The sequence below is a fragment of the Leuciscus leuciscus genome (genome assembly GCF_965113295.1).
Source record: "Leuciscus leuciscus genome assembly, chromosome: 5".
NCBI classification, from domain to species: Eukaryota; Metazoa; Chordata; class Actinopteri; order Cypriniformes; family Leuciscidae; genus Leuciscus; species Leuciscus leuciscus.
Window position 1 is genome coordinate 38,778,060 of NC_138729.1, and position 25,359 is coordinate 38,803,418.

Here is a 25,359-nt window from a genome sequence, read left to right on the forward strand (position 1 = left end):
CGAAAGCAACAGTTTGGATAAGTAGCTTATCAAACACGTGTGTTTCAAAGATTTCGATTTTTTTTTTTTCAATTTTAGAAATTCAACATTTATAAGCTTCCTCTAGTTTCAAAAAGCTTCAAAAGATGAGTTTGGCCCATAAATGTTGAGATTAGCTGGACTCACAGGATTGAAAGCAGTGCTTTTGAAGCGAAAATAATAGTTTTTATAAAGTTATCTGAGGAATTGCAGGTATGGTTCTGTCACCGAGTCATAAACTTCCTCATTTTCCAAATAGAGCTCTGTGTGCGCGCGTGTGTAGGTTTATAAATGCAGTAATGCAGTAGGGCTTGGCACAGATTCGACTGCACACAGGTAACTTAATCTTATTTGATCTGTTACTAACATCATAAACTGTTTAGCACAATTTGATCAGATATCACTATAAGTAATGACAGTAGAATCATAATCCTAGATTTTTCAAGAATAATGTGTTGGTTTGAGATTGGATACGTATGTGCGCGTGTGCATGTTTTACATAAAAATGTTTCTTAAACACTAGCTTAAGTAAACCATTCAGTAGTTTAAATCTATAAAGTGTTTTTACTATGGTTGTGATATTTTACCAATATCTGATATTAAACTAATCTTTATTCCTCTAATATTCACATTAAAGTAGCCTATGAGTGTCTATTTCTGCACGTGTGCATTTTTGTAAACAGTTTTACTTTTTTACTTTTTTTTTTACTTAACTGCTTTTTATTGTGTGTGTTTTAGCACATAATGGTCGAAGCGGAAAAAAATGTTTTAGCTATTATCTTGGTTTCATGAAGAACACCAATCTGAGCTTACTTCCCAAAATGTACCACAGTGAAGAATAGCATTATTGTGTGCACTGAAAGGACTATTGTTCCTTCTGATATCTTTCAAAGGTTGTTTGTTTCTTAATGTCTGAGCTCGGGAACTTTTACAAAGGCTGTGCATCAGGTTTGGTGGGTTCAGATCATTGTGTGTGTTACAGTAAATTTGGGTGAGGCGGAAGAGATGTTTTTCTATTTCTGTAATTAATGTCATAGCCTTACATCAGGGTTATAGGTCATTCAGTATGCTAAGCGTTGTCCAGATTGTTGTTTCTTCAGAGTCACTTATGTAAATTTGGCTGGAAATATTTCCTTATTACAACTCAAAACTGATGATAAAAATGATTATCCTGAATCATATAATGAAGACAACCAGACATCTTTTTTTTTTTAGAGACCCTTCATTTTTTCCCCATTTTTTCCCCCATTATGTCAAGACTCAAGATGGTTTGAAACTGTGCCAGGAAAAACCTGATCGTCCTGTATTTTATAGATATTTCAAATATGTTAAAGAAGCCACATGTTATTCATATGTTCTTCATTGTTTTTTGTTGGTTTATGTTTTGATAATTAATTGATTAATGTGTTCTGCATCCTTCAAAGGTACACACACCACAATCCCAGAAAATGGCTTCAAAGGTACATTTTGTGTCTGTGACTGAGTGTGTATATTGTTCTGTCAATGTGAAAGTTGGTAAAATAGCCATTCTATTGGGACTGTATGGTAGAGGAAATTTACCACTCACTCTCACAGCTGTGCCATCAAGTTCATCATAGTATATCTTTAGTTTTTGTCTAATAAATATTATTTTCTACAACAAAGTTCTGGCTAAATATATATTACAGTTCAAAAGTTTGGTGTTGGTACGATTTTTTTGAATAATTTTGGAGAAAATGTCTTATGCTCATCAAGGCTGCATGTATTTGCTTAAAAATACAGTAATATTGTGAAATATTATTGCAATTTAAAATGACTGTTTTCTAAACTATATTTTAAAAAGTAATTTATTCCTGTGATGGCAAAGCTGAATTTTCAGCATCATTACTCCAGTCTTCAGTGTTACATGATCCTTCAGAAATCATTGTAATATGCTGATTTTGTGTTCAAGAAACATTTATTATTATTATCAATGTTGAAAACAGTTGTCCTGCTTAATATTTTTGTGGAAACCGTGATACATTTTTCACGTGATTCTTCGATAGAAAGTCAAAAGAACAGCATTTTAAATAGAATTTATTTGTAAAATTATTAAAGTCTTTCATGTCACTTTTGATAAAAATATTTTCCTATTATTGAATTTTCCTGTTCTTACTGACCCCAACATTTTAAACAATGGTGTTTTTATTGATCATTTTCATCAACGGTTGTTTGTCTTCCAACAGGAGGATCTATTGCGAGACATGCAGAAGTGTTTCATCAACCTGAAAGTTGAAGAGGACAAAAAAGAGACAGTCACTCAAAGAGAGCGGTGTGTGCATGAAGCGCAAAATTATTATTATTTTTTTATTTTTTTTTATTCTGTTGTGTGGATAATTTTTTTTTTGTGTGTGTGTTTACTTGAGCCTGCAGTGGAGGAGGAATTAGAATTATTCTGTTGTATTAATACAGCGTTTGTTTATCTTAGTGAGGACAGTATTGATATCCGATGTACAGAGTTTCCTGATTTCTCAGAGGAGTTCCGTCAGATTATTAAAGCTGGCTGGCTGGAGAAAACTCCTCCAAAAGGGTAACAAAGAATTGTGACTTAAGTGTCTTTAAGGACTTTATAACTAAGCCTCTTTTTTTAAATCTGTGGTTTTATTTATATTTATAATTAGTATATTCATTTTTGTTTTATAATATTTGTGTTTGTCATTTCAGTGGCAAGATTTACCAGCGTCGATGGGTGCAGCTGGACTCAGAATATTTGAGATATTTTCAATATATCAAGGTATAATATATGAATAAATCAATCAGTCAGTTTTTTTCTTCTCTATCCATACATCCACTCTGTAATCTTGTGAGTAAATATTTTGCAATATCCCCCTGGTAATTAAAATCTTGATTAACAATTAGATCCTTCCAATCAGAATAAATATATAGATTTCCTCGTTCACCAGACACGTTCCTTTCCTTCCAGAATGACTATAAAAAAGTCCAGTCTTGTTTTATTTAAGGAAGTTAAGTATTTATTGTTCAAACAAGCTAGAAAATGATTGTAATGGAGAGAGGGTATGATGATAATGCGATGATGAACGATGATGCCTGGTTTCGGTCACAATGATTAAATCTAGACTTAAAGTTTCTGGAATTTAGAAAGTTTATCAATTGCCTGATGTTTTTAGAAACCTTAGTCAAGTCACCTTTATTTTATATAGGTTTTTTTTTCAATACAGATTGTTTCAAAGCAGCTTTACAGTGAAAACAGGAAAATAATGCAACAAAGTTTGTTTATGTATAATATTGTTGTAACAACAATAATATTGTTAAATATTAAGTGTCCCCAACTAAGCAAGCCAAAAGCCAAAGGCGACAGTGGCGAGGAACTAAAACTCCATCAGGTGACAGAATGGAGAGAAAAAAACCTTGGGAGATCCCAGGCTCAGTCGGGAGCCAGTTCTCCTCTGGCCAACGAGCGAACAGTCTATGATTATGATCCAGGCAGCATTACAGGTCAGAAGTCAGATTGGATCAGAACATTCAGAATATTTATCCAGTTCCATCTGGTTGAAGATTAGAGTCATCACACCAGTATGACAATCTCTGCTGACACTTTAGGGATGCGTTGTGGTCGTGTCTAGGTGCAGATCCTCCATCTGAACTGGATACGGCCCAGATCCGGCTGACTACAGTAAACCTTGGAAAAACAGAAAGACTAGCATTAGCGTAGATGCCATTCTTCTTATGATGTAACGAGTGCATCGGGTGTTATATGAATTAGGAAGTGTTCCGGCTGACCTAGTCTATGCAGCCTAACAGCATTTACAGTGTTCAGAGTCAGACTGTAAAAAAGAAAAGAGGCAAATATTTTTTTATGATTAACAGTTTTATTGATAAGAGGCATATATTGAAAGTTGTACACTCGCTCTGAGATAGTAATAATCAAATAATAATTATCAAGAATGACATTTTTGTGCACTGCCAGTCCTCTGCACTCCAACTCTGATTTATTATAACTGTCACTACTACTGTATCATTACTCTATAACTCTGTCAATTTTGGCAGATACTGATTATCTGATAATGTTTTGTTTAACAAAAAAAACAAAAAAAAACAACACACTATAAACTAAAATACAATTTTAAATACTACAGCTGAATTTAGACACCACCACATTCAAATGTACAATATTATACTTAGTGAGCAATAGATGGCGCCAAAGGCAAATTAATAGTAAAAAATAAGGGGAACAATTCAATTTCCAAATATGCTAAATGTATCCCTGATCCCTTTTGTTTTTATATTTATTTATTGAGTATAGTGTTTATTGTTTACAGTATAGCATTGCTCATTGTGTGCCTTTCTTGTCCTGTTTGCAGACCCTGTGAAACAAAATTTGAATGGAATTTCAATAAACTTGACTCAAGTGTTAAAGAATTTCTCTTTCTCTTTGTGTGACAGGAGGTGTACTCTAAAAGGATGGTGTCTCTGGAATCTGTCGATAAGGTGGTCAGTGTCGGAGATTTACGATTTGAGCTCCACAGTCAGAGCCGGACTTTCCTGTTTCGAGCAGAAAGCACTCGTGTGTATTTGTCAATGTTTTCTTCTGACCACCTTGCAGAATGTCTCTGACACATCTGATCTTTGTTTTTATATTCAGGCTGTGAATGATTTTCATACATTTATATTGTGTGTATTTTCACAGAGGAAAGAAATGACTGGGTGGGCTGCATTGAAAAGATTCTGAGTGAACGCAAAAATAGTCTGGAGCCCCGGAATCTGTTCTTTAAGAGCGGTAGTGTGAATATTTGTTTCGAGGGCAACCTGGAGATGTTGTCACCACGCACCAAAGTCTACACACTTATCAGCAGGGACAAACTGTTCCTCTTCAGAAGCCACGAGGTGTGAATCTGAATGTGAATAATTGTCTTTCTAAATGTTTTGGGGGGTTTATTTGACAGATTAGTTGTGTTTGTGTTTTGTATATAGGAATATTTTCAGGGTGTAGGCATCACTGACATAGACATGCGAATGGCCAATGTGAGAGATGGAGAAAACAAGCGCTCTTTCACGCTCACCACTCCATACAGAGCATTCAGGTAAACGCTGCAACTTTTCACTCTTTGCACACAAAACTGGAAAGCATTTGTTCAGCTATTTTTGTGTTATTTATACTACTATAATATTTATTAATATTTTGAATTAGCTTTTATTTTTATATTTTCAGTTTAAAAAATATATATATTTGAATCAGGCCCAGCGCCACGGACCATGATTTGAACCGAGGGTGAACCTCGTTGTTTTTTACTTGATTAAGCCAAATAGACCATAAACTCATTGATGAAACTGTAAACTCCCTACATCAATTAAAATTGCTTTAACTTCATTTGTATGCTTCTCTCTCTCTATTTGTAGTTTTGTGGTGAATTCAGTGAGTGAGAAGCAGAAATGGTGCGAGTTACTTAATGAGTGTGTGAGTCGCTCTCTGTCATGTGATGGAGTGTGTGAGAGCATTTGGCGTGTGCCATCAAACCGTTTATGTGCGGACTGCGGCTCTTCGATGCCAGAGTGGGCGTCAATCAACCTGTGTGTTCTGCTGTGTGAAAAATGTGCAGGTACATACAAATATTAACAAATGACAGCAGCAGCTATGTACTGTATATGTCTGCTCATAAATGCGTACACATTTGTGTGATAACAGGTGCACACAGAAGCCTGGGCCAGAACGTGTCAAAGGTTCGCAGTCTGAAGTTGGATGAACGAGTGTGGACTGATGACCTCATCAGGGTACAATGAATGTGATGCATCCAGTCTATATGCTGCCTCAGTTACATCTGAGAGTTATATTGATAGTTTGCAGTTGCAGTTGTGCCGTTCTCTTTCTGGATGATGTCTGATCTCATTTTGCGTTGCCAGGTTTTTCTGCTGCTGGGTAACGGCAAAGCTAATCAGTTCTGGGGAGCGAATATTCCCCCGAGTGAAAGTCTCAGTGCGAACGCTAACAGCGAGCAACGTCTCCAACACATAACAGAAAAATACAAGAATGGAAAATATCGCAAATACCACATACTCTTTGGTCAAAAGGAGGCACTCAACAGAGTTAGTCAATTCTATCTAAATGCCAAATAAATGACACTAAATACACATTGAATGAATGTTCTACCAAAAAGACTCAGAAGGATTCTCGAATGAAATAGAATTTATTTTGTGAAAGGATTTTACAGACGAAATAAAAGCAGATGCTCGACAAGCTCCATCTCAGAGTTCTTTGGCATAGGCCCCGTCCTCCGTCCGGGTCTGAAAGTTAGCTTGTAGGTCCTGCCTGATGATAGAGGCAGGGGCGGAGCCTACCCCCAAAAAGTAAGGAATATGAGATGAATTCCGTACATACCTATGAGGATTCTGAAAAGCATGCAGGAGAATTAGTAAAATAGGAAAGACAATTAGAAAACTTCTTATGTTAAAATCTTTATTGCTTATCTAAGGTGCGGTACTGTGTGTGAGAGATTAGAACTACGAGATATACTGAGATAAATATAATTGATTAGAAACTTTAAAAAGATTGAAAGTGAGAATGTCACTATATGTGAGCTGAGCTTCTCATCTTCTAAATATGAACAGAAGCCACGTCTGGCCGCGAAACTTGAGGTGGAGATTTTAAACGAAGCCTCGATAGGCTGAGATTTTAAGATGCATACATCCTGGGTATGAAGATAGGGAGAAAATAAAAATAAAAGCAAAGTTAAATAGCATATGCACCAGCCCACGTCTTTCTTTAAAAATAGGTCCGTAATTGACCTTACATTTATAAACAATGAGGCTGTCGCCAGGCGACTTTCCGAGGAGCCACAATAGGCAGAGATAACACATTGGGATAATGGCAATCAGGGAAGCTACGATATGCGTTGACACGCGAAGGCCGTGATTGGCCATGAAATACTTGGCTTTGAGTACAATCATGAAAGCTTGTTCAATAGGGATGCTTCGATAGGCTGATGCCTCGATAGGCTGATGCCTCGATAGGCTGATGCCTCGATAGGCTGAGTTCATGCATCAGAACCGAGATTAGTCGAAAGCTTCGATAGCATTAATGTAATAGGCTACGTTTAGCCATGAAACAATACCAGCGATCGTAAAATTGGTCCATGATTGACCTTATATTTATAATGATAAAGGCTGAAGCCAGGGAGACTTTTCCGAGGAGCCACGATAGGCAGAGATATTACATTAAGATGATTACAATCAGGAAAGCTACGATATGCATTTATGAACGAAGGCCGCGATCTGCCATAAAATATTTGACTTTAGGGTACAATCATGAAAGCTTGTTCGATAGGCTGATGCCTCGATAGGCTGATGCCTCGATAGGCTGATGCCTCGATAGGCTGATGCCTCGAAAGGCTGATGCCTCGAAAGGCTGATGCCTCGAAAGGCTGAGTTGATGCATCAGAACTGAGATTAGTCGAAAGCTTCGATAGCATTAATGTAATAGGCTACGTTTAGCCATGAAACAATACCAGTGATCGTAAAATAGGTCCATGATTGACCTTACACTTATAATGATAAAAGCTGAAGCCAGGGCGACTTTACCGAGGAGCCACGATAGGCAGAGATATGACATTAAGATGATTACAATCAGGAAAGCTACGATATGCGTTTATGAACGAAGGCCGCGATCGACCATGAAATATTTGGCTTTAGAGTACAATCATGAAAGCTCATACAAGTGATGCCTCGATAGGCAGAGTTCATGCGTCGAGAACGAAATCAAGTCGAAAGCGTCGATAGCATTAATAAAATAGGCCAAGATTGGCCATAAAATGGCAGTAATCGTAGAATTTCAGAAGCCGCGATAGGCTTAGAAATATAGCAGCTATCAGAAACGAAAGTCACGATAGACATAAGCAAGCAGGGATACGAATAACCTTGGAGCGTTGTTATTATGGTATTTTCATCAAAGATATTCTCCATTAAGTCAAGTTTATTTGTATAGCGCTTTTCACAATACAGATTGTATCAAAGCAGCTTCACAGTATTACATTAAAATAATACAACAAAGTTTGTTTCAAGAGGAATTTATTGATTGATCAAATTAAATTAAATATCCCCAAAATATCCCCAACTGAGCAAGCCAAAGGCAACAGTGGCAAGGAACCGAAAAACTCCATCAAGTCACCTAATGGTGTCCTTTAATCAATTATGGTATGAGCTGATGGTAAAGAACGAAATAAAGAAAGCCACGATTGACTGCGTGTATAACTAAACCGATTAGCAGCGAAAAGCAGACGTATGATAGATGTATGGATCGTTAACCACCACCAGTAGCTAGCGAAGAAATTTACCTCGAATGTGGGATGAGAGGGCTTGTTGAGCATTTAGTAGAACATGCGTGTCGGATCTGGTAGGTCTTGTATGCTGTGGACGACCATCTGCCAAGCATTTGGATAGTAGAGTCGGGAACGCCGCATTCGGCTACTGTTGTTGTGGCTCCGATACGAAAGGAAAGCCCAGTGTATAGATGTGGAGAAAGACCGGAGAATTAAGGAGGAAGCTAGAGGAGTTCTAAACCAGTGCTTTGTCATTGGAAGACCGTTCGGTTATATGAATAAAGAGGAGTATTGAAGTGCGGTCATGCTTTGAGATATCTGACCATAGAGGTATAAGGGCGTTGGGAATTATAGACTTTAGATATAGTAATAACGCCTGATCCAGAAGAATCTGTTTTCGAAAACTTATAAATACATTTAAAAAGGTGGGAGAAAGACGTAAATCGGAAATAGACAAGCCACGAGCCAAATTAAAATGTTTTGAATCAGATGCGAATTCCCCTGATCGCATAAACCCGTAAAACACGGTTAGAAACGCTTTTTCTTGGATGCATGAGCCATGAACGCTGTTAAAACATGGCTACAATCTGAATATGAAAATAGGAAGAGAAAAGACCATTACGGATGGGAAGTAATAAAGGGGGTTAAATGGATTTCACTTTCTGTAATGTTGCTGTTAAAACACAAACAACATCTGCAAAGTTACAACGCACAAACTTCAAGCATGGAAGACTTAATTTAAAGAGAATGCTTTTTAAGGACTGCAACAACGCTGAGAGGGACTGTGCGGCACTCCCTCTGGATTAGTGCATCACAAACCCCAAAAATCACATAAATCCGCTCCCGGAATGTGATCTATAGCATATTGAAACAGAATGAGCCAATCAATGACTTGAAGACAACCACATAATTCATCAACCAACCATCCGGACATGGGGTCTACATGTTGATGCTTCTTGAGTCTCTCCATCCTTGTCCGACTCGGGTTTAAAAGCTAAAAGTTTTGAAATTGTCTGTGAGAGGTAATCAAAGCTGCACAACGAGCTGTTGAAACTACACCCCCTGTGCTAGGAGCAGCAGCCCGACTGCATACAAAGGGACAGACGAAAACTATGCGCTTTACTCACCCTCAATGACAATTCCAGCATAGTATATTAAAATATATTTGGGGCATTCCAAGCAAAACCCCTCACATGCACCCTGGGGACACTGAGACACCCACCACACATCGATTTCATAAAACAACCGGCCGGGATCAGGATGAGAAATAAAGAAATCTTCAGTTATATACGGTCTAGCTGGATTGAGCAGAGCGATAATTTACATGATCACTGTTAGAGGAGGCAGGGTGATGGATAAGGGCAGAGCCACCTGAAGACTAAAGTGCATAGCTATGGCATGGCAGGGCAGGGGTCAGCAATGTGCTTGCGCAACCTTAATCATGAAATTTAGAGACTACAAAATCTGAGATCAGATATGCACCCTTCGTATAGCTGATCGGATCACTTAATTAGGCACTGAGTGGGCCAGTGTTAACAGACGAGATAATTTTTTTTATTTTTTTTTTATAATTTAACTGTATTAATTGCTGTTGAATTATGATTGAATAAGAGATAGTTATATTTACAGAAAACGAGCTGAGATATAAGTAAAATAATGTGCCCCCTTTTATTGGTTGAAGTCTGCAATCATCTAGGTATAAGTCGAGATCTTCCCGGCGCTCGGGAAGTGATTGAGAAAAACATCTCCATAAATTCATTGCCGAAACAATAACGAATTCAGAGAAGAGCGTAAAACAAGTTGAATAGCCTATTCATAGGTAGGCTACTGCTCCTTTAAGATGGAGGGCACTCTCGTCTCTCATAATGGTGAGTGAGCAGATGAGGAACGCGAGCTGTAATATATGGCATATACATATAAAGCGATTTAATAACAAAGGTGCTCTTAAGCTTGTTTTAATTCTATTCAGCAACCCAGTTGATAGTATTTTGCAACTGCCCATGATCGACGATGCAGTTACGTGAATCTTTGCATACACTTACCATTTCAGTGAGCTATTCGGCCCTACTTTTTTTTTTTTTTTTTAATTAAGCTACCACATCACCACATTTGAACTTTACCGCTGATGAAGGGAACAGTAAAGTAGCAAGTTAATATAGGCTACTTACCTGAATGAAGTTTAATCATAGTAAAAGGGGAACTTGAACTTGAAAAAACACTGTGTGGAGATCGACTCTCATGAGATTTAAAGCTGCCACACGATTGTTTCTTACACAAGTGTGTCGCACTCGCGCATCGCGAAAGTTGCTGAGATCAAAATCACCGATGTGACTTGTGTTGTTATGTTTGGAATCGAAACGCGAGTAAGTGAACGCCGGCGTCTGTTTCTGCGAACTGAATGGAAGCGGCAGCGAAAACTTTGCAATGGCACCTGCGGGCAACAAAATGGGACGGTAAGATCAGTCTTTTATATTTGATGTCAAGCTGTGATTGGTAGCGTGGAATTATGAATTAATGACGTGGCAGTGAAGTCTTTCTGGTAGAACTTTCGCTTACGCTTTCATTTCTGCTCTCTCATGTCTGGTTTTCTGGGTTTCTTAGGCTCTGTGTTCAGCGGTGCAGTTTTCTGATTTGTTGGATACTCTCTCGCTGCTGAATTGTGGGGCGGATATCAAGTGCAACACCGGTATCCCAGAACACCCTTCTCCACTGTCTCTGGCAAAACATAGTGGCCAAACAGTACAAGCGGAGCTACTTATGCAGAACTTGAACTCAGGTGCACAAATACATACAAAACTCTAATGTATATGTGTTTAGATACACAGGTTCAGAAGTTTCATGGGTTCAGCTTTTATGTTTAAACTCGTCTTGTTTTGTTCTTCATCAGAGTCTTTTACGCCAGTGGTTAAAGATGTGTCCAATCGATCCCATTCTGGCTGCCTTTTTAAGACTGCCTCATCAAGTCGGCCAATCACAGACCACAAAACCAAAGCAGGTGTGTGGAGCCCTCGTAGTTTCATTGGTTTAGTAAATTGCTGTATGATGACTAGCCAGTGAATCTCAAGGATACTAAGCCTTGTGTGCTGGTGAGGATGTCTTCCAAAATTTCATATCATGAAAAGTCATGAATTAACAGTTATAATTACATTTGAATTATATTAACCTTTATATTGTTTTAGGACATTTCCAAATGTAATAGCTTACTGTAGGCTTTTTAGGCTTTAGTAATCTATAAGTTTTCATGGTGTGTGTGTGTGTGGGTGTGCGTTTGTCTGTGTTTATGAACCTTTTGTGTGACTATTGTAGATTTCACTCAGCGTTGGTGCTGTCTTGGTGATGGAATGTTTAGCTACTTTAAGAATGAACAGAGCCACAACAAGTGTGGTGGCATGAAGACCAGTGAAATCATCTGCCTCTCTGTCAACAGCCCAGGGAAACATGGGTAATAAACCATGAACTTCAACTTTAATTGAGTTTACTTTTACCACATGAATCCTTCTGTGCACTATATTCATCATGTTCTCTTTAATTGGCTGGCAGCTATGAGCACACCTTTGAGTTGTACTCTGAGGAGGGGAAAGTCTATCTGTTTGGAACCGATGATGGCAGCATTGCCAAGAACTGGATTCGGGCTATTGCCATGGTGATCAAATTATTTATTTATTTAGTTTTTTAAACACATTTTTTACCACTCATTTAAAAATACCATATTGTGAGGACAAACAAGAGCAGTAGACTATGGGTTTTCAAACTGGACCAAAAGGGGGTGCTTTTTTTATTTAAAATATATTAATACTTTTATTCAGCATGGACACAATAAATTTAGATTTAAGGGATGGTTCACCCAAAATTGAAAAACCTGTCATCATTTACTCACCCTAAAGTTGTTCCAAACCTGTACTTCTTTCTTCTGCTAAACACAAAAGATGATATGTGGGTAACCAAATGACCAATTGTTGGGCCCCATTGACTTCCATAATATATATTTTTTTCTATAATATGGAAGTCAGCGGGGCCCATTGAATATGGGTAACCAAACATTCTTCAAAATATCTTATTTTGTGTTCAGCAGAAAAAAGTAATTCATACAACAGGTTTGGAACAACTTGAGGATGAGTAAATGATGATAAAATTTTCATTTTTGGGTGAACTATCCCTTTAAACCGTAAAGAAATTAATAATGTTACTAAAGAGTTCTATTTCCCATTTGTCAAAGAATCCTGAAAAAAGTATTACAGTTTCCACAAAAATATTAAGCAGAACAACTGTTTTCATCATTAAGTTATAATAAGACAAGTTTCTTTTCCATCACAGGAATAAATTAAATTTTAAATGTTTAATAAATGTTATGTTTAATAGAAAACAGTCATTTCATATTGCAATATTTCACAACATTATACTGTTATATTATGCTATTATACTACACAATATTAATGCTGTTTTACTGTTTTCTAAATGTTAATCTCTACTTCCTTGCAGCCTTCCATGCATTGTTCTGTAAAGCTGCTTTATATTATTAAATAAAATGGCTATCTTATATTCTAATATGTTGGCAAAGGAGAAAAATAAACTGATCCACTTCCTTCTAATTTAGGCTGTGCTGCCTCCTGCACTGTTTGATGTGTGTGGAACCTGTGATCGTCTGGGTCGCCTGCGCTGCACAGAGGGCAGCCATGGCATTGGTTGGTTTTGCCTGAGCGGTTTCAAACTGCAGGTGTTACTGGAAGACAACGTACAAACAATCGACCTGCGCAAGCTGGTCACACTCAGTGAGTTACAGCACACAGTTACAGCACCCAATCATGTGCTGAGACAATATGAAATGTATATTTACTATATGTTTATATATATATATATATATATATATATATATATATGAATGCATGTGTGTATGTAGCTCTCTCTGACAGTTCTGGCTCCTTGGTGATGGTGTGGCGGGGTGGACCCCTGCATTTGCTACCTGACCGCAGGCCTCATTTTGTGGGCTGGCAGACCTACATTCAGCAGAAATCCGGTGCTGGAGATCAGCCGCTATCCCAGCAGCAACTCACTGACCTGGGTGTCCCTGTGACTATTGACCGCTGCCTGGACCATGTAACACGTTACGGTATACAAACACACATGCACATTACAGAAGAAAGCACAAACATTCTGTTGTAGAAATGAAAAATTATGTTAAGCTCTAAAGTATTTAATTGGGTGAAAATTGTGAGTGGGTGAGCCTTAATAAAGTCAAAAAGGTTGAGATACACTAGTCTATTGTTCTTTGTGTAACCCCATCATCGCACAAGGGATGAGGAGAACTCAGAAAGGGCCACAACCACAGTGTGTTTTGTTGCAAAATATAACAAAGTTTATTATACAAGATTCACAAAAAGCACATGGGGCAATCAGAGATGGCAAAGAGAATAAAAAAACAAACAAACAAAATTGTAACCGTTACAGACAACAGGGTTCCCAATCCTATCCAATGGAAATTGCTCTGAAACTATGTGCACACTCACAAGTGCAATAAACACACTTTCACTCCAACCTCCACAAGTGTAAAGTAAATCAAAACCCTACCATCTATTCCCAAAACCTTCCAGAGTAAATCACATACCAGAAAATGGGAACCCCACCGTCAGTTGTAGGTCCACAACAAACAAAACAAAAACTAAATAAAACAAAACCAACCAAAAAAACTAACAAAGACAATTAAATCAATCCCTTTGCCACTTCCATACACAAGACCCAATTCAACATTAAAGTCATCTCTTCAGACACCCATTAAGCCACCAATGCTTTCAATAAAGTAAACGGCAATCATGCATCATCTGTATTCTCAAATATATCTGCTTAATTCTCTGAGGCACCAATCAACACCATTCCCATAAGAACACTTCCCACTTCAGTTCTATAATCAACTTGGTTTTTCAACTGCTATTACACAGCCTTGAAAGACACCAAACAGCTTTTCCTGTTTGCCACATGGTACCACAAAGAGGAAGTCTAACCAGTTTGGTTTCCCTTTATAGTGTCTTAATTCATGGGATTTGTAGTCCATCCAATTTGTAGTCCTTCTCCTACCCCATTACAATACACCCCACTTAATTTAAATCGACGTCCCGTCGATCGGATTTCTATGACCAAGGTCGAAAAAACAGGGTATTTTTACCCTTGGAGAGCTCTGTCATAGGGAGAGAGGCATGACCATTTGGCTGGACTTCTCTACACACTGCCGACTGAGGAAGGTGATATGGATTTGTATGCTGTCCCGCTGTGGACCGTGCTGTCCGTCTCAATGAGCCCACCTCTAGCTGCAAAGGCGGTTCATCTTGATATGGCTCTGGGATCAACTCACGATCAAGGCCACCTTCTTCTGCTAAAGAGGGCATAATGCATTCATCCTCCTCAATTACACCAGGCAATTCACCCAACACCATGACCCCTCCAAAATCTTCATAATCGTTGTTCAAAGGGGGTAAGCCCAGATACTCTGCTTGGCCATCTGATGGAACATAAACTGGTCGCAGCTCACTACGGTGGATGTGTCTCACTTTACCACCATCGACTGGAACAATAGAATATACGGACCCTTGATCTTCAGGGCATCGGACAATTCTGTACGTGGTTGGATCCCAGGCATCCTGGATTTTACTTCTACCTTTGTGGCCGTGAGCTCTCTGATATACCAGCTGGCCTTCCTGTAAGGACATACGACACACCTTAGCATCATTTGCATGGGCACGCTGAGCTGCAGCCTTTTGGAGACGAGCTCGGGCACAGTTGAAAATCTTTTCCAGATTATCTCGATGGTCAGCCATCCAATCACAATTCGTTTGACCATAGTCATCCAATCCTAACATAACATCTACAGGTAAATGTGGTTCTTGTCCAAACATCAAGACATAAGGACAATAGCCTGTAGACTGGTGTTCTGTGGTATTATATGCAAAAACCACCTGAGACAAATGTGACGGCCAATCGCGTTTTTTCTCAGCAGGAAGGGTGCGCAGCAAATCGTGCATGGTTCTATTGAACCGCTCACACTGACCATTACCCTGTGGCCGATATGGAGTAGTATGAGTCTTGGTAATTCCATAAATTTGACAAAGTTCTTGAATCAAACGGCTCTCAAAGCACCTTCCCTGATCTGAATGTAACTGTCGTGGGACACCGAACATATAAAACCACCGTTCCACCAGTACCCGAGCCACAGTCTTAGCAGTCTGGTCTTTAGTAGGGATTGCCTGGGTAAATTTTGAAAACACATCTGTCATAATCAATACGTTTTCTATTCCATTAGATGATGGGTCCAGCAGTGTGAAATCAATAGCTACGATATCTAGCGGTCTATCAGCTACCAAATGCCCCATAAAGGTACGCACCTTCGGTCGAACTACTTTTGACAGGGTACAGCGCTGACACTTCCTACACCAATCATCCACATAGCTATACATCCCTGGCCAATAGCACCGAGCCCTTACTAACCTTGCTGTTCGCTCCATCCCCTGATGACCATGGTCATCATGAAGGCAGGTGAGAACCTCTTCCCTAAGGACCGATGGTAACACCACCTGTCGAACTTCCTTATGACTTTCTTGTGGCCAAAATCGGCGGTACAAGATGCCATCTACCTTCTCCAATTTCCCCCACTGACGAACTAACTCCAAGACCTCTGATCGTTCAAAACTACGCTCTTGAGATGTTGGTGGCTTCTTACGGTCCCAGTAAACCATGAACCTTCCTATAACTGGGTCAGCTTCCTGCAGCACACCCAAATTGTCCTTTGACTGTCTAGGAAAAACAGAGATGCTATTAACCGCTGCTACTGGACCATGATCAGAAACGGACTGCCGTATCTGTTCAGGCACCACTGCAATTGAAGCCAGTCCCACCAAAGGGGCGGCGCTTTGTCTAGACAAAGCATCAGCATTGCCATTATTGCGTCCAGGCTTATATTTTATGTCCAAGTCAAATTCTGCGAGTTGATTGACCCACCTTTGTTCCAGTGCCCCCAACTTTGCTGTCTGCAAATGACTAAGAGGGTTGTTATCAGTATATACTGTACACTTATTGCCCAGCAAATACTCTCGGAATTTTTCAGCTACGGCCCATTTTAGAGCCACAAATTCCAACTTCATTGAACTATAATTTTGCATATTACGTTCTGATGGCCTCAACCCTCTACTTGCAAAAGCAACTGGTCTACATTTGCCCTTTAGTTCTTGTGACAACACGGCACCCAAACCCTGAAAGCTTGCATCGATTTCCAAAATGAATGGCTTGCGAAAATCAGCATAAGCCAACACAGGAGCACTGGTCAAAGCTACCTTAAGGGACTGGAATGCAATCTCACAGGCTTCCACCCAGTTATTCCCCAACTCAACTTTTGGCCGCTTGGTTTTCTGATCCCGAATGACCTCCGCTACTAAAGTATTCAACGGCTTTGCAATACACGAAAACCCTTTTACAAATCGTCGATAATAACTAGCAAAGCCTAAAAATGACCTCAATTCTTGAAGAGTCTGTGGCCGTTTCCAGTTTGCCACCGCAGCTATCTTATCTGGATCAGTACGAACTCCTGCAGCGGAAACTACATGTCCCAAGTAACGCACTTCTGATCTGAAAAAACAACATTTACTCAGTTTGACTTTTAAATTTTGCTGTCTTAAACGGCTCAGTACCAGTTCCAATCGCTGCAGATGCTGTTCTATTGTTGTTGAAAAAATAATCACATCATCAAGATAGAGCAGTAGGGACTGAAAACTTTGGTCACCAAAAATTCGCTCCATGAGCCGTTGGAAAGTACTTGGTCCATTGCAAAGCCCAAAAGGCATCCGGAGAAATTCAAAGAGTCCAAAAGGAGTACAGAAGGCAGTCTTAGGACGATCAGCTTCAGCCACTGGCACTTGATTGTAGCCACTTGCTAAATCTAATGTAGAAAACCACTTTGCCCCAGTCAGTGCATCTAAGGACTCCTCAATCCTAGGAAGAGGATAAGCGTCCTTCCGGGTCTTTGCATTTAGCTGGCGATAATCTACGCACATTCTTAAGGAGCCATCCTTTTTCTTCACCAGCACAATTGGGGATGAATATGGACTACAACTCTCCCTAATGACCTGGCTCTCCAGCAGCTGCTTAATGTGAGTTTTCACTGCTTCAAACTGACTAGGGGGAATTCGGCGATGGCGCTGACGCACCGGGACATCATTCAACAAAGGGATTTGGTGCTCTATTAATTTAGTACAACCCAGGTCACCATCGTCCTTAGCAAAAACATCCTGATATTTATACAAGAGGTGCTTGACTACTTCCCTTTCAGACTCTGAAAGCCCCGGTAGCTCAACCTTTCCCAGCTCACTGTGGTTTGAAATGGAAGCTGTCATTTGGCACTGAATAACCATTTCACTAACATTACCTTGCACCTTTTCTTCAAAGGAAATTTCTTGGTCAGATTGATCAATCACCTCAGCGCTAACCAAACTACCCAACATAGCCTTTTCTGGTAAATATACGGTCTCTGTGCTGACATTAACCACAGGTACACAGATGGTATTTTGGGAAGACTGTAGCAATGCAGGAGAAATCAAAATTCCTGCAGGTAATCCACCACTACCATCACTGCTCATAGGTTCTAGTAGAGTGACCACATTCGAAACACTCTTGGGGCAGTAAGCCGTAACTAACCTCATTGTTCCAGCTGGAATCTGCACTGGATGCTTAGCTTGCACTCGTACATGGCCAATGAAACCAGGACAAGAAGGATCACTAGTTCTCTGGCACTGCAACAATGCATCCTTCCAGCCTGATTCCGCCTGCTTAACCTGTGGGACTGAAAATAAGGCTGAACCATGTTCTTCAAATAATTCATTATAACACTGCCCTATTATATTCATACCCAACAGGCCAGGAACCAGTGTTTTCTTCTTGGACATGTTTTCTGGGTCTTTCACAACCAATACACCTTGTTTAGATATCATTTTCCCCAACACGTTAACATCAGTTTCAAAATACCCCACATAGGGAATGTCCAAACCGTTTGCAGCTTTTAGCTGAAGCCAACCACAATTTTTCAGAGTGTCTGGTACTAGCTGTCGAAAATGTTGGTCAAAACAAGACTCTGTTATGGTGGTCACCATTGACCCAGTATCCAGCAGACATAAAACAGGAACACTCCCCATTTGAATGGTAACAGTAGGACATTTGCCAATAAGACGCTGTACCACCGTAGGACAAACAAGACTAGAGGTCTTTAAACCTCCACTACCCACTTCGGTAGTCTGACTAGAAGCAACAGGGGAGGTAGATTGATCATTCTCCTCTACAAGTGTTTCTCTTGTCGTCACCCTAGCTGGCCTAGATCCAGACTCAACAGGCCATGGTTGTCTACAATATCGGGCAATATGACCCAGTTTATTACAACGTAAACACCTTCGAGAAGTATTTTGCCTTGTCGAAACGACGGAGGGTTCATTACTCAAGGGTTTAAGATAATCAAGACGCTTAGTAATCTCGTCAATCTGAGCTTGTTGTTGCTTTAACAGCTCCGTGATTTCTTTTAACTCAGTAAATTCCTTATGCATCTGTGATTCAATTACTCTACCCTGAGCAGCATTACACCACAACTGAGCAGCAGAGGGAATAACTTCCCTCTTCCCTTCCTCATTCCATCTTATAGCTTCGCTTCGAACATCAAGTAAAGTACAGTGTGGAGTTTGTCTTACAAAACGTTTGAGTTCGCGTTTAAGCGCTACATCATTAACATGCTCCACAAACTGATCACGAAGCACTTGGTCAGCATTTGGGACACCATCTGGACGACTTGCAAGAATAGAGTCCATCAAAGACATAAGTGCATGAGAAAATTCAACAAGGGATTCACCCTCTCTTTGTTTTCGATCATAAAAACCCTTCTGCAACTGCACAAATGTTTGTTTTGCACCATACATACTTCTTAACACCTTAAAAATGAGTTCAGGAGTTTCTCGTTCAGGTGCGGGTCGGAGTTTGATCTCCATTCTGGCTTCCCCTCCCAAATAGTCCATCAGAAATGCTACCCTTTCTCGTACAGTCCAACTCCCATCCCCAATGCAGGCCTCAGCCTCCTCAATCCAGTCCTCAATGTTCAAATTAGAGTCCAAGTCCCCGAAGAACCGGCGACACTTCCGCTCCCGAGGAACATACATCACCCTGCTGAAAGGCACAGAAGATGGAGCATTAGGGTTGGATACAGGCTGATTAGTGTCAGGGTTGGATTCGGCACGTTCTTCCATTAACTGTTGATTCGTAGCACGTAAACTACGTATCTGCTCCCGCAACTCTGTCAACTCCTGCTCCATTGCGACAGTTTTTCTTGCACGATTGCCGTTTACTTATACAATTACCTATTAGATACCGACACAAAAGAGTGGCTATCAACACATAAGAAAAAGATAAGAGAAAATGCAAAAAAAAAAAATTACATTTAAACACACTGTAGTGCTGCCCAAAAAAAAAACCAATATCCTTCCGACTACGCCATTTGTAACCCCATCATCGCACAAGGGATGAGGAGAACTCAGAAAGGGCCACAACCACAGTGTGTTTTGTTGCAAAATATAACAAAGTTTATTATACAAGATTCACAAAAAGCACATGGGGCAATCAGAGATGGCAAAGAGAATAAAAAAACAAACAAACAAAATTGTAACCGTTACAGACAACAGGGTTCCCAATCCTATCCAATGGAAATTGCTCTGAAACTATGTGCACACTCACAAGTGCAATAAACACACTTTCACTCCAACCTCCACAAGTGTAAAGTAAATCAAAACCCTACCATCTATTCCCAAAACCTTCCAGAGTAAATCACATACCAGAAAATGGGAACCCCACCGTCAGTTGTAGGTCCACAACAAACAAAACAAAAACTAAATAAAACAAAACCAACCAAAAAAACTAACAAAGACAATTAAATCAATCCCTTTGCCACTTCCATACACAAGACCCAATTCAACATTAAAGTCATCTCTTCAGACACCCATTAAGCCACCAATGCTTTCAATAAAGTAAACGGCAATCATGCATCATCTGTATTCTCAAATATATCTGCTTAATTCTCTGAGGCACCAATCAACACCATTCCCATAAGAACACTTCCCACTTCAGTTCTATAATCAACTTGGTTTTTCAACTGCTATTACACAGCCTTGAAAGACACCAAACAGCTTTTCCTGTTTGCCACATGGTACCACAAAGAGGAAGTCTAACCAGTTTGGTTTCCCTTTATAGTGTCTTAATTCATGGGATTTGTAGTCCATCCAATTTGTAGTCCTTCTCCTACCCCATTACATTTGTCTATTAAAGTCGACATAAAACAGAAGTTGTGCTAGTCTTTTCTTCCCTATTGTGATGTATTTTCGAGTGGAACGGCTTCTTGAACAAGAAAAATTAAGGGCAGGACTTGATTTTGTTCATCGGACCACAATTATGGTTTGTGGTATCTGCAATCTCATATGAGTAAGAGAGAAGGAAGAGATGTAGCTGCAAGAGGGAAGGGAAGATTACAAGGGCACATGAATTTAAAAATAAATAAATAATGATGTGCACGGATAAATCATTTATAAAAAATACTGCAATATTCCATAAAAAATAAGAACTGTCCATTTTGTATTAATGGTGACTTTAAATTCTAATTAAAGCGTACTCAACTGGATACAATTATTTTTCTTCATGCTGCCACCAAGTAAATCACACTCCTAACAGTAGGGAAATATAATTTTATAAAATAAATGGCAAGATTTGTTATACTCAAAACAGAAATATAATGTCACTTTTTTTTATTTTTAGGACTGTTGTCATCAGGAATCTACCGAAAGAGTGGCGTTAATTCTCATGTGACCAAACTGCTGGAGAGATTTCAAAATGATGCACGGAGTGTAACGTGGTGTGAGTCTGAGTATTCTGTGGATGATGTGGCTAACACGCTAAAACGATTTCTCAGGGAGGTCAAAGACGGAGTGTTAAACGGACAAGAGAACAGCGACAGCTGGCTAAGAGCTGCAGGTGAATAAAAATTGGAGTAATGTAAGATGAGATGTTTAAAACTGCTTAGAAAGTGGGAGTAACCCAACACTACTGTAAGCAAGTAACTTTTTTTAACACTCTGCAGGTCTGGAGAACAGAAGTGAGAAGATTAATAGATACAAGATTCTCCTCTTAAACCTCCCAGATGTTAACAGAGAAACACTCAGAGTCCTCATACACCATCTGGTTTGGTATATTATATGACATGTGACCTGCTCAGCTGTCTAAAAGCTACAAAGTACTAACCAAATCACTTTAAAATAATAGTTTACTTTCTGATAACTTCTAAGCATCCCTAAGTCTAGATAGGATAGATAGGGTTTAATATGCTTTAAAAATATTTCTGTGACTTCGACTGGTTGATTTGAATTGATCATAAGGAATGTAGTTGGATATGTAGGTATTGTTATTAGTACATCCAAGAACTTGACCTGAAATTTCTGCTTTGTCAGTGTTCAGCACCTGTCTGATGAGAATCAGATGACTGTACGAAACCTTGGTATCGTATTCTGTCCAACACTTTTTCAGACAGATGGAATAGATGTCACAGCATCTCAGGTGGTGGAGGAATTGATCCAAAACTACTGCAGCATTTTTAATGTGAGTCTGTCTTTAATGTTGGTACTTATCACATTAGTTAGTTACATTGATGATTGTTAATTATTTTATTATTGTATTAAAGGAACACTCCACCGTTTTTTTAAATAGGGCTTATTCACCTTCTTTCCTACATTTAGATAGGTGGGCAAATGCATTTTTGTCTCAGTGCATGCAGTTTTAGTTTGAATGGGTCGGCGCTAGCTTAGCTTAGCACAATGAATGGAATCCTTTGTTGCCAGCTAGCATGTCCTGAGTAAAAGTGATAAAAAAAAATAAAAATAAAACACCTAGTTACTTCTTGTGGCCTGCGTATTCACAACGAGTACAAATAGCGACTCAGATTAACACTAGGCGATTTCCTAGGCAGATATTGACTATTTAGCACAGACACTCTATTTCAGTCGGCATAGATTGGCATATTCCCCCACATTCACACCACCAGTTCGTGTTGGGTCTCATCCTCACGTCCTCAGGCTGTTGAGCGATCGCAACCTCCTCCTCCTGTCGTTCTATTTCCAAAGCACGCAGCTCATCTTCTGAAAACTCTGGTTCATAAAGGTATGGTTCTGGCTCTGGCTCTGGCTCTTGACTGTCTAAGAAGTCACCCTCTTCGTCTCTCGCAAAATTAGCCATGTTCATCGCCATTCATGTACTGTAGGAAAAATAGCCAGCTACTATTCACGCCGGTATGTTGACGGAAGTCGTGGGATTTCATGTGTTGCGTGATATCTCTGCGCCCAAGTAGCAGTGCTTCGCCTGTGCTTCCCCCTAATATAGTCCCAAGTCAATATCTGCCTAGGAAATCGCCTAGTGTTCATCTGCATCGCTATTTGTACTCGTTGTGAATACGCAGGCCACAAGAAGTAATTAGGTGTTTTTGTTTTTTGAAATTATCACTTTTACTCAGGGCATGCTAACTGGCAACAAAGGATTCCATTCATTGTGCTAAGCTAAGCTAGCGCCGACCCTGTCAAACTAAAACAATGCATGCACTGAGACAAAAATGCATTTGCCCACCTATCTAAATGTAGGAAAGAAGGTGAATAAGCCCTATTTCAAAAAACGGTGGAGTGTTCTTTTAAGTTAAAGCTACATTATGTAACTTTTTTACAATAAAAATAATTTTAGAAAAAAAAAAAACTATGTCTTTACCCTAATATACTTTGATAAACTTAAATAATAATTATAAAATTTTTAGAGCTGTCGGCACGGATTTTGCAGGAAATTGCATACATGCGTCATTCACCCATGCATGTCACATCATATCTGTCCACACAGAAAGCCACACTTCGGCTGCGGGTAGCATGAAGCTGAAAGTTTCTTGTCACAAAAAACAAGAAAATTAGATTATGGGTCATTGAAAATGGCAAACCTCCAGGGAATCACCCATTATAAAACAAACAAAGACATTATTTACTTGTCTATCCGATCTGATAAGATGCCTTGTATCTAAATGTACAGCGGTGCCTAGAATAGCATTCATCCATGTAGATTAGTACAGCCTAAATAGAACCAAAACAATCTTCTTTCACAAAATGCATGCAGTTTTACTTTTTCAACTGCTAGAGGTCCAAAAGTTACACAGTGTGGCTTTAAATGTATATTGAAATTTGATTCACACACTGACATAGAGATCAACTGATGCACTTATCAATTAAATATTAATTAGGTATATTTCAAATATGGTGTTAATAACCTGAAGAATGATGACTGAGATGAAGCTTCTTTCACAGGTGTCAGAGTCTGACCTTCAGAGACAGCTAAACATGACGTCTGTCATCCTGAATAAACACAAGTCCCAGGTCAGAGGTCACAGGACACATGGCATTATTATGTTAAGGGCATTTTTAAATGCTGTTAATAAGGATTTGTAAAATCTGTGTGTCTGTGTAAAGAACACAGATTTGATGTGTTCTGAATTCTGAATTTGATGTTGATTTGATGGCGATACTGAATAAAGTCTTTGATGAATTATTTGAATTATTGTATTTCTGAGATATTTGACATTAATTGCTGACTTGATTATATTTCAGAGGACCTTGAGTCGAACTCCATCCAGCACCATTTGTGCTGTTTACCTGGAGAACAAAGAGGAGGGTGCAGAGGTTCTCGTTCAGGTGGACATTTAATCCTAACTTAAATTTATGAAATTATGTACTTTACCTGTGTGGACTACACCTCTGTTTGTTGCAGATCGGTGTAGAAGTTTTCTTTGTGTGTACTCTATGTGTTAGGTTGCGGCGGATATGACAGTATTCAAGTTGGTTTCTGTGGTTCTGGAGCTTAAAGGAATTCAGCAAGCCAATGAAGAATTCTGGAGCTGCTATGAGATTCTAGAGAAAGAGGACATGGGTGAGATTTCATCCTATTCTGAAAGTGGCACTGATCAATGACACATGAAAATAAAAATGACCTTTCTATTTTTTAATATTTTAGTTGTTTTTCTTATTGATTGATTCATTTTAGTGCCATGTTTGCTTTAGTTTACTGCTTTAGTTCAATGTTAAGAGGCAAAAATGACTGGTTTCAAATTCAAATACGACACCTAAATGATTTTAGATAAACTTGGCCATGAAACAGCCCCTCCAAACAATTGACTGCTTTTGGTCCAATGCAATAGGAAACAATGACAAAAGCTTTAATTCATCTAACATTCTTGGTTTAAATTAAAAGTGCATTTTAACATCATAGTAGTTGTTTAATTTTTTATCTAATATTTTGTTGTACCAAAATATGGTGTCATGTTCAAAATGTACTTTATGAATATGGGAGCTTTCTCTTTTGGGCATGACTCTGAATGTGGTAACTTGACTTTGATGTACTTGGTGATTAAGACTTTTTTTATTTTTTTTGATGAGTGGGATTTTACTTTATTTTATAATAGAGAGAACACTGCATTACCAGGAAAGAGTCTTGCCACTCTATTTCTCACTTAGTTGTCACTGCCACCTGTTGATTAAGAGGAATCAATACATCATCAGCATCATGAGGTACCTGGGTATGTCTTGTCACACAAACACCAATTCATAGTTTCTTTGAAAATCTATTTTATTCATCATAGATGAAAAAATTCAGTGTGATACCTCACAAGATATTCCAAGAATATTGAAAAATACACATTTAAATTCTTGTTTTCAATGTTAATTTATCTGTTTGCTTTCAGAAATAGTTTTAATTTATTTAATATCCGATATTGTCGCTTCTGAGATGCTTTTTAAGTATACATTTTAATTTTGCAATGAGATTCATAATTATTTTGGTTCAATGTTTCTGTCTACAAAACTTCCATATATTTAGCAATATACTTTTTTGCTCAAAACGTTAATAAGGTCACAAGAATTTTTTTTTTTCTAGACTCCAAATCAAGTGTGTCTTAACTTTTTTACTGGTAGTGTAGTGTACA

The 25,359-nt window shown here is 38.9% G+C and overlaps 1 protein-coding gene across 5 annotated transcripts in view; it reads left to right on the plus strand.

The window, feature by feature from the left end:
• Window positions 1-25,359, plus strand: part of arap1a (ArfGAP with RhoGAP domain, ankyrin repeat and PH domain 1a) — a 35,161-nt gene that overhangs the window by 4,342 nt on the left and 5,460 nt on the right. Inside the window, exons 1-24 of one of the 5 annotated variants that reach the window (XM_082171630.1) lie at window positions 137-231; window positions 1,443-1,478; window positions 2,223-2,308; window positions 2,465-2,566; window positions 2,701-2,770; window positions 4,441-4,561; window positions 4,685-4,881; window positions 4,969-5,078; window positions 5,395-5,594; window positions 5,681-5,766; window positions 5,896-6,078; window positions 10,908-11,082; window positions 11,194-11,301; window positions 11,613-11,748; window positions 11,847-11,949; window positions 12,901-13,075; window positions 13,204-13,413; window positions 21,120-21,335; window positions 21,442-21,547; window positions 21,809-21,956; window positions 23,690-23,758; window positions 23,990-24,073; window positions 24,191-24,308; window positions 24,841-24,954. In XM_082171630.1, the coding sequence (XP_082027756.1) occupies window positions 1,467-1,478; window positions 2,223-2,308; window positions 2,465-2,566; window positions 2,701-2,770; window positions 4,441-4,561; window positions 4,685-4,881; window positions 4,969-5,078; window positions 5,395-5,594; window positions 5,681-5,766; window positions 5,896-6,078; window positions 10,908-11,082; window positions 11,194-11,301; window positions 11,613-11,748; window positions 11,847-11,949; window positions 12,901-13,075; window positions 13,204-13,413; window positions 21,120-21,335; window positions 21,442-21,547; window positions 21,809-21,956; window positions 23,690-23,758; window positions 23,990-24,073; window positions 24,191-24,308; window positions 24,841-24,954 (2,929 nt within the window). In that variant the 5' untranslated portion in view covers window positions 137-231; window positions 1,443-1,466. The other 4 variants (XM_082171628.1, XR_014206468.1, XM_082171627.1 and 1 more) reach the window with 4 other exon arrangements.